Source organism: Loa loa (genome assembly GCF_000183805.2).
Source record: "Loa loa unplaced genomic scaffold supercont3.345, whole genome shotgun sequence".
Taxonomy (NCBI): Eukaryota; Metazoa; Nematoda; class Chromadorea; order Rhabditida; family Onchocercidae; genus Loa; species Loa loa.
In genome coordinates this window covers 50215-65081 of record NW_018108525.1, presented here as the reverse complement: position 1 = coordinate 65081, position 14867 = coordinate 50215, and the positions used below count along the sequence as shown (strand labels likewise).

General features: G+C 29.7%; 4 protein-coding genes and 1 non-coding gene across 5 annotated transcripts; 2 read left to right on the top strand and 3 right to left on the bottom strand.

Moving 5' to 3' along the window:
• Positions 1-1241: 1241 nt before the first annotated feature.
• Positions 1242-1312, bottom strand: LOAG_20089. Its single transcript has one exon. It is a non-coding gene; the product is annotated as a tRNA-Gly (tRNA).
• Positions 1313-3078: 1766 nt separating this feature from the next.
• Positions 3079-7883, bottom strand: LOAG_07473 (hypothetical protein). Its single transcript, XM_020447439.1, has 13 exons — positions 7724-7883; positions 7289-7431; positions 6928-6976; positions 6556-6726; positions 6257-6376; positions 5811-5987; positions 5587-5655; positions 5174-5335; positions 4785-4875; positions 4431-4586; positions 4214-4304; positions 3792-3888; positions 3079-3364 (listed from the first exon to the last, which is right to left on the bottom strand). The coding sequence occupies exons 1-13, from the start codon at positions 7838-7840 to the stop codon at positions 3308-3310; spliced, it is 1500 nt and encodes a 499-aa protein (XP_020302329.1). The 5' UTR covers positions 7841-7883; the 3' UTR covers positions 3079-3307.
• A 163-nt stretch (positions 7884-8046) lies between these two features.
• LOAG_07471 (hypothetical protein) lies at positions 8047-8436 on the top strand (the record flags this gene model as incomplete). The annotated part of the gene is made up of 2 exons (XM_003143002.1): positions 8047-8257; positions 8348-8436. The coding sequence occupies 2 exons, from the start codon at positions 8047-8049 to the stop codon at positions 8434-8436; spliced, it is 300 nt and encodes a 99-aa protein (XP_003143050.1).
• Positions 8437-9819: 1383 nt separating this feature from the next.
• LOAG_07469 (TK/FER protein kinase) lies at positions 9820-12773 on the bottom strand (the record flags this gene model as incomplete). Its single annotated transcript, XM_003143001.1, has 8 exons — positions 9820-10041; positions 10117-10257; positions 10564-10692; positions 11036-11168; positions 11432-11556; positions 11759-11983; positions 12150-12299; positions 12567-12773. The coding sequence occupies 8 exons, from the start codon at positions 12771-12773 to the stop codon at positions 9820-9822; spliced, it is 1332 nt and encodes a 443-aa protein (XP_003143049.1).
• Positions 12774-14232: 1459 nt separating this feature from the next.
• Positions 14233-14386, top strand: LOAG_07467 (hypothetical protein; the record flags this gene model as incomplete). The annotated part of the gene is made up of 1 exon (XM_003143000.1): positions 14233-14386. A coding segment is annotated over one exon (153 nt), but the record flags the coding sequence as incomplete, so codon positions are not given.
• Between the last annotated feature and the right edge of the window lie 481 nt (positions 14387-14867).

Genomic DNA, 14867 nt, shown 5'->3' with positions numbered 1-14867 from the left:
AAATCTTTTAAAATTTTCGAAAGAAATTGGCCATTAAAGTGAGTGAACTTGAAATGTGTTAAAATTCAAAAAGACTGTGACTGATTGATTTACGTTTTATCCAAAATAAAACTTGGCCAATTTCTGTCAAATGATAGTAAATTGGTAGTTTTTCTTGTTTCCTTTCTTTTCAAACATCGATTTTGCTACAAAAGCATTAATAAGTTTGATAATTCTACTATCCTTTGTCACATAATGAGTGATTAATTAGCAGACGAAATTTTATGCAACATGATATGATTACTTTGATAACATAAATTATGCAAATTTTTTGAAAAATGCTGAACTTATCCAATACTACTTTGACAATAATTCATGCAAAATCACTGTTCTATTCTTATTTGACAAATAATGTGAATTGGTGATAGAATAAATTTCCAAGTGATATTTATGGATGAATACAATTTGATATTAACATAAGCTAACTTATGGATATTTTTAACCCTATTTAATAGCATATTCGAAAGATGATTAAATTTAATTTGAAACTCGCTTTTTTTTTCAGCCATATTTCATCCCCGTTGAATATTTCGCATTTTAATTAAAATTTTAAGAAAAAAAGCTAGTAATTAGTTTAGAATTGATGAATCTAGCATGATTTATCAATCTTCTTTAACATCCCAATCATAGCAATTTAGAATTCAACTCCTCTTCAGATAATGCTTATACGAAATGAGGGAACAATTATCAACATTTGAGAGAAAAAACTATTAATCAGTTCATGATAATTAGTAAATTGAAATTACACATGCATGTCTACTTTCGGAATTATTTGTTGTAAATAATATTTTGTTAATTTAAACGCTATTGAGAAGTATAAAGGATAGTTAAATTAAAGTTGAATGGAGCATAAAATTGCAAGTAGCACTATTATCAAGATGATTTCTCAATTTTTTAATAACCTTGTATCATGTTGTCACTGCTTTCCGACAACTAATGATTTTACAAATAACCAGAAAATAATCAAACAGCTTCTCTATTTATCTGCTCATTAATTACTTATGCATCAATGTCTCTTTTCTTTTTCCCAGTAAAATAATTAGAAAAAGGCAGATAAATGATAATGTTATTCATACAGTACAACAATACAAAGCCAAAGTTTACAATTCCCAACTAATTATACATATATATAATTCAAATAAGACTATAATTTCAATAATTTCAAAAAAAAACAGAATTTCAAAAAGGGAACAAAAAAGCGCTGCATCGGCCGGGAATCGAACCCGGGCCGCCCGCGTGGCAGGCGAGCATTCTACCACTGAACCACCGATGCCACACCCTAGGTGTTTATGAACTTCATTAAAATTAAAGTTTTTCGAATCTATAAGAACTCCCCTACACCCACATCACCGAATTAAAAAAGCTAACAAATTGAAGAAGTCTTAGAAACCAATGATCGTATGCGCTCATCTGATCTAGTGTCAATCTAGTTGAATTTATATCGAAATAAACTACCAACTCCCCCAAAAAAAACCAATCCCAAAAACATTTCACCGTTTTACCGTTTATAGCCATACTGCATTACTTTTTCTGGAACGCATAAATTCTTCTGCTATTCCTATAGATATAAAATTTTCGTCACAATGAACGTCACAATGAATTATGCGAAGCTTAGACCAATTAAATGAAAAAACAATTGATGTCTTTCTTTATTCGGATTCAAAAATTCGCCTAATCAACCTTCCGGTCTAGCTTCTCAAAAGATTAAATCGAATAAAAAAAAAGTGAAGGAAGATTTGAGATCAACTGATCTGTCATATTTCATTCTGTTTGTTTGAATCTTTTTTTCCGTTTCGTTTGTAAATTATTCTTACAGGTAATAATGAAATATTTGATTTGGAAACTCCCCATGAGTTAATATAACGTGGAACATTAAATATGAGTAATCTACTTCGTCAACAATATTGCATTATTATAAACATTTTAAGTGGTAATCAATTTATCTCTGGAAAACTTTTAATTTTTTTGAATTGAACTGAATTAAATGAGCAAGAAGAATGTGAGATATAAAACAAACATATAACAACTAAAATAATAATCGATTTGCAAATAACCGCGAAAATAGACCATCACAGTGAATATTTTACAAGAGTGTAAGCGACAGTAATAGTAACGGCAATATTATGCAAAAAAAAAGGTATAAAGTTTCTGCGGGAGTTTTTAAAAAAACCAGCGATTTTTTTAGAATCCAATAAATTAGTACATATTTCAAAGTACATGAATCAGAATTCCTGTAAACAAATTTGCACCAAACGTGACTGACCTTTCAACAAATATTCTTCCTCTATATTTATTCCATTCGATTATTATCATCTCAACTTTTCCATTGCTTGTGACATCGATCGTTTCCATTGTTAACATCATGCAACGGATGATTGAATCATTCCGCCTCATCTTCGGATAATTCATCAGAAATGTGAGCATTCTTAGAATAGTGAGAAGAAAGAGGAAAAGGCAGAGAGGAAGAACTTATCTGTTAATCTAATAAATAAAATTCATTCAAGTTCAGCAAGTTTACTTCATCTTTTGTCCTACCTTACGATAGCCTTCTTTTTGCCAACCCGTGTTCCCTCTTTTCAGTCCCGCTATCCACGCTTTCATTTCAAGTGACACTGATGATCAATTAATTATTTGATGAGCTGAGGTAAGAACAATAACAGTAACAGAGATACAATTCTGAACAGTGATCGAAAGCTCATAAGAAATTATGTAATTCTTCCTAAAGGATAAAGTCGTCCACATAATGATAATTCAAGGACTAATAATGAAAGAATCACTAAAAATTTTTTCAATAAAAAGATGTTTGATATATTTTTCGAATCAATTTTCATAAATTTTTCCAGAATGATTTCTGAAATATCCAATTATACACCTGAAATTCACAAAAAGTGTTATGCACTTAATGCAGAAGACCATCATATATTGGAAGTCTAAAAAGTTGATGTCTGACTTGAATACATTATACACTATCGTAAAAATTTAAGCAAAAAAGTTTATATGTATAAAATCAGAAAACTGAATAAGTACAACACAAAAAGCGAAGAGAAACACGTCCAAATGAGTTAGAAGTAAATGCTTTAAATTACAATTTAGCTTAAAATGAAACTGAGACAACATCTAACTATAATAAGTCCGAGATCCACCACACTTTTTTCATAAGACCATTTTTATCTATCGAAAAAAAACTAAATTTGTAAATAATGCTTCAAAATCAAAAATATGGAAAGGCAACAACTGGCATAAAAAAATAGTCCGATTCGAAGAACTTTCAAGTCCCATTACTTTCATCACTGGTACACTCCAAGGGAAATTGCTTCGGCTGCCACTAAATTGAAATTGCTAATTAAACAATCAAACTCCATAAAACAGTTAACATAACGAAACATCGTCATTTAATACTACCAGAGAACTGTTACTGAAATCGGGAAAATGTGCCACCCATATCAAAAATCCCGACCAAACTTAAATCAGGTCCTAAACAAAACTAAGACAATTTGCAAATTCAATGTTTTTTAAATTGACATAGATGAGGCAGCTGTTCAACAACCACTTTGCTTAGAAATTTCCAGTGAACTGTGAATCTCATTAATGATTTTAATTAACTAATCTGGCACTATCTGTTTGGCTTGCCCAGAGTTTCTGGAACTTCTAGTCGTATTTCGGTATTCCCAAATTGCTACCAATATTACTTAAATTGTTCATTTTTTTCTTTTTCAGAAGCAGTTGTCAATTACTTGAAATCATACACTAACTTTTAAATTGTCTTCGTCGATCCAAATACGCTTCGTGTCATTTTCCGCTTTTGCCCAATGTGATTCTACGAGATCCTTATTGATGACGAAAGACTCTCTGAAAAAACAAAATGTAGCGCTCTACAGCAACGAGGTAAGCCAGCCATTCAATGAGTTTGTATGATATATTCTGATAAAATATGAAGAAATTCTATGAAGCCGTTTGATATTTGGGTTCATCCAGCAATACATATTATCCATTAATTCATCCAGCAATACATATTATCCATTAACATCTATAAAGTTCTGTACTTCCCCCAATCAAGAAACATTTGAAAAAAGTATTTGCATAGAATACAATGAATACAGTAATATATGATAAAGCAATGCGCAAAGTAAATACACAGGACGTGACCGCCAAAATAATCTGGAGAATGACATACATTTCTCCCTTCTGATCGAAATGAAGCATTCCTAGATCTTTCATCGTCTGTACAATATCTTCTACTGAAACACCCGTGGTTTTTGCAACATCTATAATAATATTTTAATACAGACATTTAAGAAATTGCTGAAATTCCTCTCCACGGTAGGAAAAGTGAAGGTGATGCTTTATCTTTACATCAGAAACTTAAAAAAAATGAAGGTTAAAGCGCTAACCCCCAAACGTTAGAACTGCAACAGAAGCACAGCTTGGTCTTTTGAAATATTCAAGCACAACACTACGCCAGTAGCTCCTATAAGCTAAATTACCCATATCAGAAAGTGGCCGTTCCGGTGTTCCCGTTGTTCCTTCTCGTCGAGACAAAAGAAAACCTGGAGGAATAATGAAATAAATGAGCAATTGATAATAAATCAAAGTGAAATAAATTTATCAGTATTTACTGACAAAGAAAAACCGATCCCTGATTTGAAGCTCCCAACATTATTTGAGCCCGAAAATAAACGGCAAATACAGAAAGTTAGTGCGCAAAAACTCGAAATCGAAACTTACAAAATAAAAACGAAACTTACTGAAATCGATCAAAAAACGTCCATAACCTTTGTTCTGATATGATGGTAGAGTAAGCAAGCAAGAAAGATTATTCTCTAAGCTGCACTTCTGCTGAAAAAGAAAAATTCTATTTATAAAACACTTATTTTGCCTGAAAATATTCTGTTTATTCCAGTATATCTAGTTTACTTACAAAATACTAAATATTATGTAAATTTGCTAAGAAATACAAAAACTTATGTGTATTTGGAAAACGAAAATTTACAGCTCTATTCGTTACTTAACAAAATTTCTATAAACGCTTGATATATGATAATAAACTTGAAGCTCAAACAATGAACCAAGGAAAACTCATTTAACAAATAATAAACCAAGAAAAACTCAATCTTTAACACTAGTATCTCCTAACCTTGCTAAAATAACCTGCTAGATGACAGCCAGTTGAATTCCACACGGTTAAAACATAAAAAAGAAATGGTTCGACATCATAAAATAACGCCTTATGATCGATGAAAAGCTTGGCTAAGAGGCATAAATTTTGACTATAGCCTTTGGCAATATTTCCATCAACCTGAAATCAAAAATCTATATAGACGTGAAATCCAAAAGCAGGATCACGACGACAATCGTCATAAATCTATTCCCTCAATCCATTTTTTAGTTAGACATTGGCTAGGAGTCATTTTGTCAGCTAACATGTGGCGTGTCTTTTCGATTTGCTTCTAGCTTCTGAAATAAGTGTATCACCGTGACCCTACCCAGCCGCTGCCGTTCCCAAACTGCCATGAGTATTCTCTGCTTCGGATGGAATGAAAAAATTACTTCGAATAGCGAAATATCGTCTTGACGAAATACTTCATCACCCGGCGGAAAATCCATCCAACATTTACTCTGCAATTTTCAGCAAAGTAAAATCTGCTCTGGCCCAGTACATTAGACTATACGTCCACATAACAAACAAGAAAAGATGAGATTTATATTCCAGTTAACTAGTACAAATAATTCAAATGAAACAAATTCAACAGCAAGAAAAGAAAACAATTAACTGCATGTCTTTCCAGTGTCTCTTTGCTTTCTTTGAAATCTAGGCATTTTTCACAAACGTAAAGGTGCCCTTTCCTAACAAGCTCTAACGGTAACGGAGAGGTATACGGTGGCTCCAGTTCAAAATCACCAATTGTTATCGTGTGTATCCGCGGAAGAACTAATTCGTGAGATAAATTCTGAAAATAGAAATAATCGGGAAATAAATATAGAAACAATTCTAGATTGAAAACCTCCACTTTTTCAAGAACCTCAAATTCTCCAAACCATCACAACATTTAGCTTTAGACAGAATAATTGATGAATGAACAAAAAAAGATGGTCTGAAGTCTTATAAAGCAAATTTTGCATAGTTCAGTGCAAAGTTATATCCGACCCTCAATTAATATTAGAAGACAGTGTTATTCATAGTGAATGTATCTGCTATAACTTTATGTATGAAACTTACAGCTTTGTGAGATTCCTTGTGTACCCGCTTCCTCCTCGAATTTCTCACACACTTAAGTCGTTCGCCTTGCAAATAATGGTGAGGTTTGCATGGTCCTTTCTTTGATGGACTCCGATTTTCCTGCAGTTATTCCAATTACCTTTATCAAACTGCGAAACTGAGTTTGTTGATTTAGTTTAGCTTCAAACTAAACTAATGGAAAAATCATAAAAAAGATTCAAAAACGAAATGAAATTCTGAATAAAAATTATTCATGGGATTTTTCAAGGTGCTGAATCGCTAGAGGCAAGCGAATTCACCAAGCTGGATGAACTGCAAGCACCCAAATCATATCTTGATGAACCATCTGGTGTACTTCCAGTTACAGGTAATGAGGCTTCTGTGTCGCTTGGTGGTGATTTAGCAACGAGAGGTACACCATCCAGCAAGTTGCCGGATTCAGCAAAAGTTGGTTTATCGGTTCTGTTATCCTGAAAAAATCAGCGTTTCGAAAAACAACAAATTATAGAAAAAATAAATGAGTCGTCCGTAAGTCATAAATGAGTGAAAAACTACAAACAATCAAAAAAATTCAAACGACTGCTTAACACTTCCTTTTAAAATCCAGCATAAAGAAAAATTTTCTAACAGTTCTTGATTGTAATGAAAGAAAATCAAAAAAGGCTATTCACCGCTTTATTTTCATTTTTGTTGTAAATCATATCAGCGGTCGCAAAATGTCTGAAAACAAGAGATAAGATAAAAGAATTAAGATGAAAAGTTCATCACAGCAACTAATAAATTATTTGACTATATGAATTCACACATCTAATGCAGGTAAGTAATAGCAGTGTTTAAATTTTTTCCCAAAACATTTACAAATGGGGAACAACAACAAAAAAATGCTCTAAAAGTTAAAAGATATTATTGCAAGCATTCTTATTCAGATCTCGTCTAATCTGAGGCAAAGCCACAATTAAAATCCCCAAATCCAGATTTTTTTTTGTTGCTCAAAGTGCTTCATTTTCTTCAGTATATAAAAAATATGCTTACTCATCCATTTTTCCCGGAGCACTAACAGAGGAACACTTCCGAATTTTCAGTGGTTTGTGGGGTGAAGGTGGACATGCTCCAAACGAATCCATCAATTCTGCTTCACAACTTGGTTCATTTAATGGTGAACTGGTATTTAATGTCTGCAAAAGTGGAATGAATTCAGTACTACTTATTCGATTATTCCTTAAACTCAGCAAAATTTCTGAATAAACCTTTTTGGTTAAAATTACGGGGTTCTCAATTACCGAATTATGCAGTAAAACAAATTTATTAGATGTGATCTAAGAATGCGTATAGAACAGTTGCAGATCGCTCACTGATAAATTCACGAACAGAGTTATCTATGGTCAATTTAATTTTTGTACGGAGAACTACTTGCTTCTAACCCATCAAAAAATCATCCTCTTCACAGACTTGCAAAGATAAACAAACCTTTTCATCAGGAATTTCACTTGATTCATTACCGGATTCGTGATAAGAATCGAGTGGTTTCCAAAAGTAATCAAGCGTTGTTTGTCTTCCGGCGTTTAATTTGAACTTCTTTTTCATTGACCAACTGATCGTTTTCCTTTTTCAGAATCTTCTGCTTTCTTTTTAAAGTTTACATTTTCACGTCGTTCTTACGTTGAAATATGTGTTAAATCGGGAAACAAAAAAACAGAATCTATACTAAGTTGCGAAAGTGGAGAAACGAATTGTATGCGTAAGAATACGATCAGGAAATGAACATACCACTCAAAAACAAAATGAATAAGATGACAAACAATCGTGAAACTTCGCAATCAACGCTACCATGTTCAGACCATCAGGCAACAATAATGTATGTTTCGTATTTCCGGGATCGTTATGAAAATTCAACTATCCATTTTATCATGTTGTTGTGTGATTTAAAGAGCCGAGAAAAGGTTAAAGGTTACGTTTTGCCATATAATTCAGATTATCTACGAAATTTTGGAAAAAGTGGATGTAAGTCTAAAAATGAACTGTATGAAAATAATTTAACGTAAGACTACGCACTAACGTAAGTCTAGAAATAAACGCAAGGTAATGTTGCAGATCAAATAGGTAATAATAATAATGATTGCCTACGATTTCCTCAAATATATCTGCAAAAACAAGAATATGAAAGGACCGCTAGGCATTAATAAATCACAATTTTTTCATTCATTTATAATTTCCAATTTCCATTTTCTCAATTGAAACTAAAATTTAATACGGAAATGATCTTTTTCTTTTTAAAATGAGCAATGCAATAATCGAAATATTCAAACATTAGTCAAAACTTGATTCCCACAATCCAATTTTGCATTTTAGTTTTGTGGAGAATTCTGTAAAATATGATAATTTTGCATTTTTTCTCCTACTTTTCAAAGTAAGGTTAAAATTTGCATATTTTGTTTAATGGAGCATCACTGACATATGAAAATGTTATCGGAAAATTATTCAAATATATTTTGGACGATTTCATTATATGATATGATCTTTCGTTTCTTCTTTCTTCCTTTCTTCTTCCCGTATTTAAACAAATTTATATCAAATTTAAACTGATTTTCAACCCTCTGATAGTTTTTTTTTTCTCTTCGATAAGTATCACAAAAATATTCCATTCCATCTTTTATTTTCTTTTTCATTTTTCGAATAGTTATCTTGATTTGAACCATTTGTTAATTCCAAATTTTCATTTCATCTTTTGTTTACTAAAAAAATTATTACTTAATTACTTAAGACACTTGGAGTCTTAATTAGTAATTTTGTCATCAAGATGGATTCAAAAGGAAATCTGTTTGGTTATTTATTTTTCAATTTAAGTTATTTTTTTCTTTTGTTTTTTTCAATGTATGGATCAATAAACAGGTACATAATAAACCGGTATATATGGATCAACAAACCGGTACATATGGATCAATAAACCGGTACATAATTCCATGATGAAGTTGTGCAAACTATCTTTCTTTGTTTATCTTTTTCTTTTGCCTTTTTTTTTGGACTTTTTTTTTTTCAATTACTTGCATTTTCGCACAATACGTTGTTGCCATAGCAGAATAATCCGATTCCGGGAAAAGTTGCACAAGAAAGAAACAAACGATGAGGCAAATATGGCAGCATTGTAATCTTTCCTTTCCGGTTTTTACGTAAAATTTACATCCATCTATTACGGGACGTTTTAAACAAATCATTTTTTGTCCGTATTCTTCAATAAACACTTTTTTCTTCTTTAATTATTGAGAACGAAAAATGAGAATAGATACGTTAGTATGACAGGATTTTGTTCAAAATGCTTAACAGCAAAATGTGACAGCTGTTTGTAGCTAATGTACATATATGTCCCTATTAGTTCCGGTTCTATGATTTGTATTTCCGGTTTAAGAACATATGTGAGATTGTAGCATTTTCGGTTTAATGTATCAATAATGTTTTGACATTTTTTTTTTTTGTTTACTGTAAAGTTATATGTATACATGTACGTGTGGTGTGCACGTGTGTCTGTTTTTGAAAGTCATAAGTCATATTTATTTCTGTAGATGAAATCACGTGGAACCTCTTCGATAGATTCGACTTTTGGAAAATGTTTTCCCGCTGGAGCCCGAGGAACTATGCCTTCTAACTCCTGAATCACGTGATTGCGTGATATCACCAATTGATTTCGATGAAATATCTTCACTTGACGAAAGCTGTTTGCTACTTCGCGAATTTAGAACTGCTGTATGAGCGCTGGAGCTAACAGCAGCTGATTTTTCAGCAACAAAATTCTAAAATAAATCAAACTTTAATAGTGGAAAGTTTTCTTGGAAATTAAATTAATTTCAAAAAATTTGAAAATATACTCGATAAATATCTTCCAAATATTCCCGTGCTTGCTTAGCTGTTGGTCGTTTTGAAGGATCATGATCCCAACATCGTCGCATCATTGTTATCATAGATTCAGGCATATCATTTGGACTTGGCAAACGATAGCCAGCCATTACCTTACAAAATATTCATTAATCAATTTATTTAATTAATCATGAAAATGAATGTTTCATCATACTTTTTTCTAAACAAGATTTCATCATTTTGTAATTCAACATCTACATTATTACCGTATTCTACTTTCACGTCACTTACTTAAATGCCCATATTACTGTAATCTAGAGTTAGAGATGGTAATCTCTGAATACTTTAACCCATATGAAATATGGTATAATTTATACATGTTAAAAATTATTTAGTATTATCTGATTATTTCGATTTGATTGAAAATTCTGATTCAATTTAAATTTTGATTAAATTACCCTTTCCTTAACTTTATACGCTTTCCAAGTACTATATGGATGAGTATACGGTATTGTAAACAATTCCCAAAGAGTTATTGCAAATGCATAAATATCTGTGCAGAATCTTGTCTCACCGGAACGCCATACCTGTAAATTAATGGTTTTTAATTTAATTTGACACTAATTTTCAATCAAGTTTTTTGTTTTGTTGGAAGAACAAAAAAAAATATTTTTTACAATAAAAGGATATTTTGTTCTCCTTTCGAAACGATCGTTGTTTATCGTATTTTTTTCAGAAAAATTATCATAATGCCTTTTCATCTTTTTTTTCATCTTTTTTTTTTTTGCTGAAGAATCGAATTTAAATAATTGATTAAAATTTTTAATTTTTGTTAGTAACTTTTGGCGAGTTCAATAAATAAATCAATTTAAATGCGATCTGATAATATGAATTTTAAAGTGGGAGAAATATTATTCACAAATATCTGACCTCAGGTGCAAGCCAGCGAACATTTTGTGGTTTTGTAAGGTCAATTTTATACACAAGTGTTGCTCGACACATCCCAAAATCAGCTAATTTAACAATCGCACCATTAAGAAGACAATTACGTGTAGCAATATCTCTGAAAATATCAAAAAAAAAAAAGAAAAAAAAATTAAAAAACTTCGCATTTGCGGAAAAAAAAATTATTATAATTGAAAAAAAAATCTAAATTTCAATAAAATTTAAATGGTAAAGATTAATTCTAAAATCAAAATTGTTGTTTTTGCATTGCTTTAATTAATTTCATTTTATTTTGCCTAACTTTATATTGTATTACTTTAATTACTTTAATTTTTTATTACTGAATACTGTTTTTTGTTTTACTTTTTTTTTTTGCCTTACCGATGAATGCAACCTTTCAAATGAAGATATTCAAGACCACGGGCAATTTGACATGCTATATCGATACGTGACTCAATACTTAAATGATGGCCATATTGTCGTAATTTATCTTCCACTGATCCATCCTAAAAAAAAATCGTTTTATGCATTCCAAAAAAAAAAAAAAAGTCAATATGGAAAAAAAAACAAATTTTTTAACCTATTTCAATTACTACTTTTCCTTTTCCTTTTTTTTTTCTAAAAATGCAATTTATAGGATTCTAAATAAAAAAAAAAAATCAATATTTTCTATACTTTATGTTTGTAACAAATTACTAAGCAACATACTTTACAGTATTCCATAACGAGTAAAAATGGTTCACGATCTACAATAAAACCATAAAATTTGACAACATTGATATGATCATATAATTGCATTACACGTGCTTCTTTCATCAGATCAATTAATGCTTGCTCTGATTTATCAGCGCAATCAATTCGTTTGATTGCTACTGGACAAAGATTTTTAAGTAATACACCTTTATATACTGTACCATATGCTCCATAACCAATCTGTAATAATTAATTTATAATTGATACTCTATTTTTTTTTTTTGTTAATTATATTCATTGTTTAACCAACCATTGAATGAATAGTTAAAATTTTTTTTTTCCAACTTTAAATAATTTATTTTCTTTCTAAATTATTAGTAAGGAAAAAAAACTTTTTTTTTCTAACCTTTTTCATAATTTTAATATCAGAATGATTCAGTTCAAATCTTCCTTTCTTGATTGGTCTTTTCAAAAACAACGAATCAGTTCCGTGTATTTCCAAATTATGTTCTTGATAATATTTTATTAACGTATTCATTGTTTGAAATGAACGTCCCTAAACTTTTATAATGTATCCATTCGTTCTGTGATTTTTCATCCGGAATCATTTATCCGGAATCACTCAATAAAATCATAATTTTAAAAGTAAAATAATAGGAAAATGAAACGCATGAATAAATCGAGAAATTTGTACAGTATTCAAAAATAAAATAAAAAATTTATAGAATAATAAAATGATTTTGTTTTTTTAACAAAATTTTTTCCTAAAAAAATTATTCATTTTAAGAATTTAAAAAAAATTAAATGTAATTTTTACACATACAAATATGCGATATCCTTTTTCAAGCCGAGAAATTGGTATTCTGATTGTTCGATGTCCATGTTTAATGGCCAGTACCAATTTATTTTTCTTTTTACTTTGTTCAAATTTAGTTTGTAATAAAAAATCACCATTTAATTCTAGCATTTTATCAGCATCATCATCCAATAAAGCACCATGAAAAAATGGTAATGAATTCTCGCCGGACATCAATTCGTGCTAATTCTGGAACTTGATAATATTTTTCCGGATTTATTTAAATTTATTGGGGAAAAAAAGAAGAGAGATGATAGTTTTTATATTTATATATTTGAAAATAAACTAAAAGGATATATTAGGAGATTTAATGTTTGATTTTTGTATTTGGGATTTTAATCCCCGATATTCTCTATGCCATTTGATTTTGTATGCTTAGGAACTGCTAGAACTACTGTAGCTACACCAAAGTTATTTTTCATTTTGGTCTCCACCTTAGTTTATAGTTTTAAACAATTTCATTCAATATCAAATTGAAATTGAGTGAAAAATATTTCCATGTAATGTTTGAATTTCTCAACAAGCATATCCAACATGATATTTGCCGGTAGAGATGAACACAAAATTAGGATGAACCAACCGTATTGAATGAATGCAACATCTAGGAAATGACCTAAAAATTGATCCTTTCTACTTTAATAGAAATTTTAAAAAATAGTTTATATTAATTAATAAATAACTGAAAGGAATGTTATATGTTAATTTGCATATCCGTTTATTATTGGGTATTCTTTGATCTTCATTGCGCAATTTCTTTTTCCTTTTTTAATTTTAATGAAATTTAAGATGAATTATCCACTTAAAAATGTCATTTTAATAAGATCAAAGAAACCGAAAAAGAAAATATTGGTATAGAAAAGTTTGAAAAACATTGGAAAGAATGCATCATAGTCAAATATTTTATTCCATTACTTTTTATTACGCAATATTTCGTCTCACGTCACGTCACGTCATGTCACGTCGTGTTACATCATGGTACATCATTTGTTTGTTTTGTAAATAAATATTTAAAGAAGAAAAAAATAGATTCTTCGTTGTGATCGAAAATTTTCCACGTATTTGTTATTATCAATGAATGCATATTTCATAAAGAAATACCATTCAAATGTAATTGTTATTTTCCTTACATAAACATTTGATTGGTTTTATAAACTAAAAAATTTTACATATTAATTGACTGATATTTATGCTAAAATTTAGACAAATTTATTTAGAAATTTTATAATTTCACTTTTTTTTATTTCTTTTTTTCTTATTTCTTCGAAAAAATGCTTAAATATGTTTTTTTTTGTATTATAAAATAATATGAAAATTTATTTTATAAAATTTTTGTTTCCAATTCGGTTATGTTTATTTTGAATGATATTTGGTGTAAATTTTATTCTTAACATAAAAATTGGCAATTACACATGTATCATGTGATAAAAGATAAAATTGGATGCAAAAAAATAAGGAAATGATGATAAGATGATAAATATGCATATCTTATCATAGTTTAGTAATCATTGTTCCGCACTTGATTTATCGTCATCTTATACATAATCTTGATATTCTTAACAATTTATTTAAGTAATTTCAGAAAGTTAGCATTAAAATGATTAGTAGTAAAAGTAATTATCAATTTTAGATAATAATGATCGGTTATCGAATTATTGTTTTACTTCTCACAACCATTTGTTTATCAATGATGATGGCTAATATGCTTACATTCAATTTTTGCATCATTTGTATAACTGCTGATAATTATGATTATTTGGAAAGTAATATCGAAATTGATAAATTAAACGGTAACATTACACAAATACTAATTTAATTAATTATTGAAACAATCCAATTTTTGGTTCATAATATACAAATTTCCTCCAATAACTAATTTTTTTTTTTGTTTGTAAAAAACACTTTGAAAGTTTGCTGACAAAAATAATATAAATGAATATTTTCTATTTCAGGTTTAAAATCGAAAAATATTCAAATCAATCAATACAGCATGCCATAATGATATTGCTAACAAATCGTTCACAATCAACCAATCAACAACACAAACAATCGGATAATATTTCATTACAAGTAATCTATTTCCATTTTATTTTAATTCCTCGGGTAAAATTAATGACAATTCATCAATAATAATCATACCGTTCATCTGAACAGGAATGAATTTGATTCCAGTTATAGAATTGAAATGCTTGTTTAGTTCAAATTATGAACCTTATTTGGGTTTATTCATTTTTTATAGAATTGACAAAAATCTTTCTTTTTGGGTAGGTT

Bases quoted from the DNA above. Each gene is read 5' to 3' on its own strand.
- LOAG_07473 (XM_020447439.1), bottom strand. From the start codon at position 7,840: ATGAAAAAGAAGTTCAAATTAAACGCCGGAAGACAAACAACGCTTGAT. The intron at 5,656-5,810 runs GTTAATTGTTTT...TGAAAATTGCAG, and splicing joins AGACACTGGAAAGACATGCA to AGTAAATGTTGGATGGATTT. The intron at 3,365-3,791 runs GTTAGTGTATGA...ATTTCAATTTAG, and splicing joins TCGACGAAGACAATTTAAAA to TGGCAGCCGAAGCAATTTCC.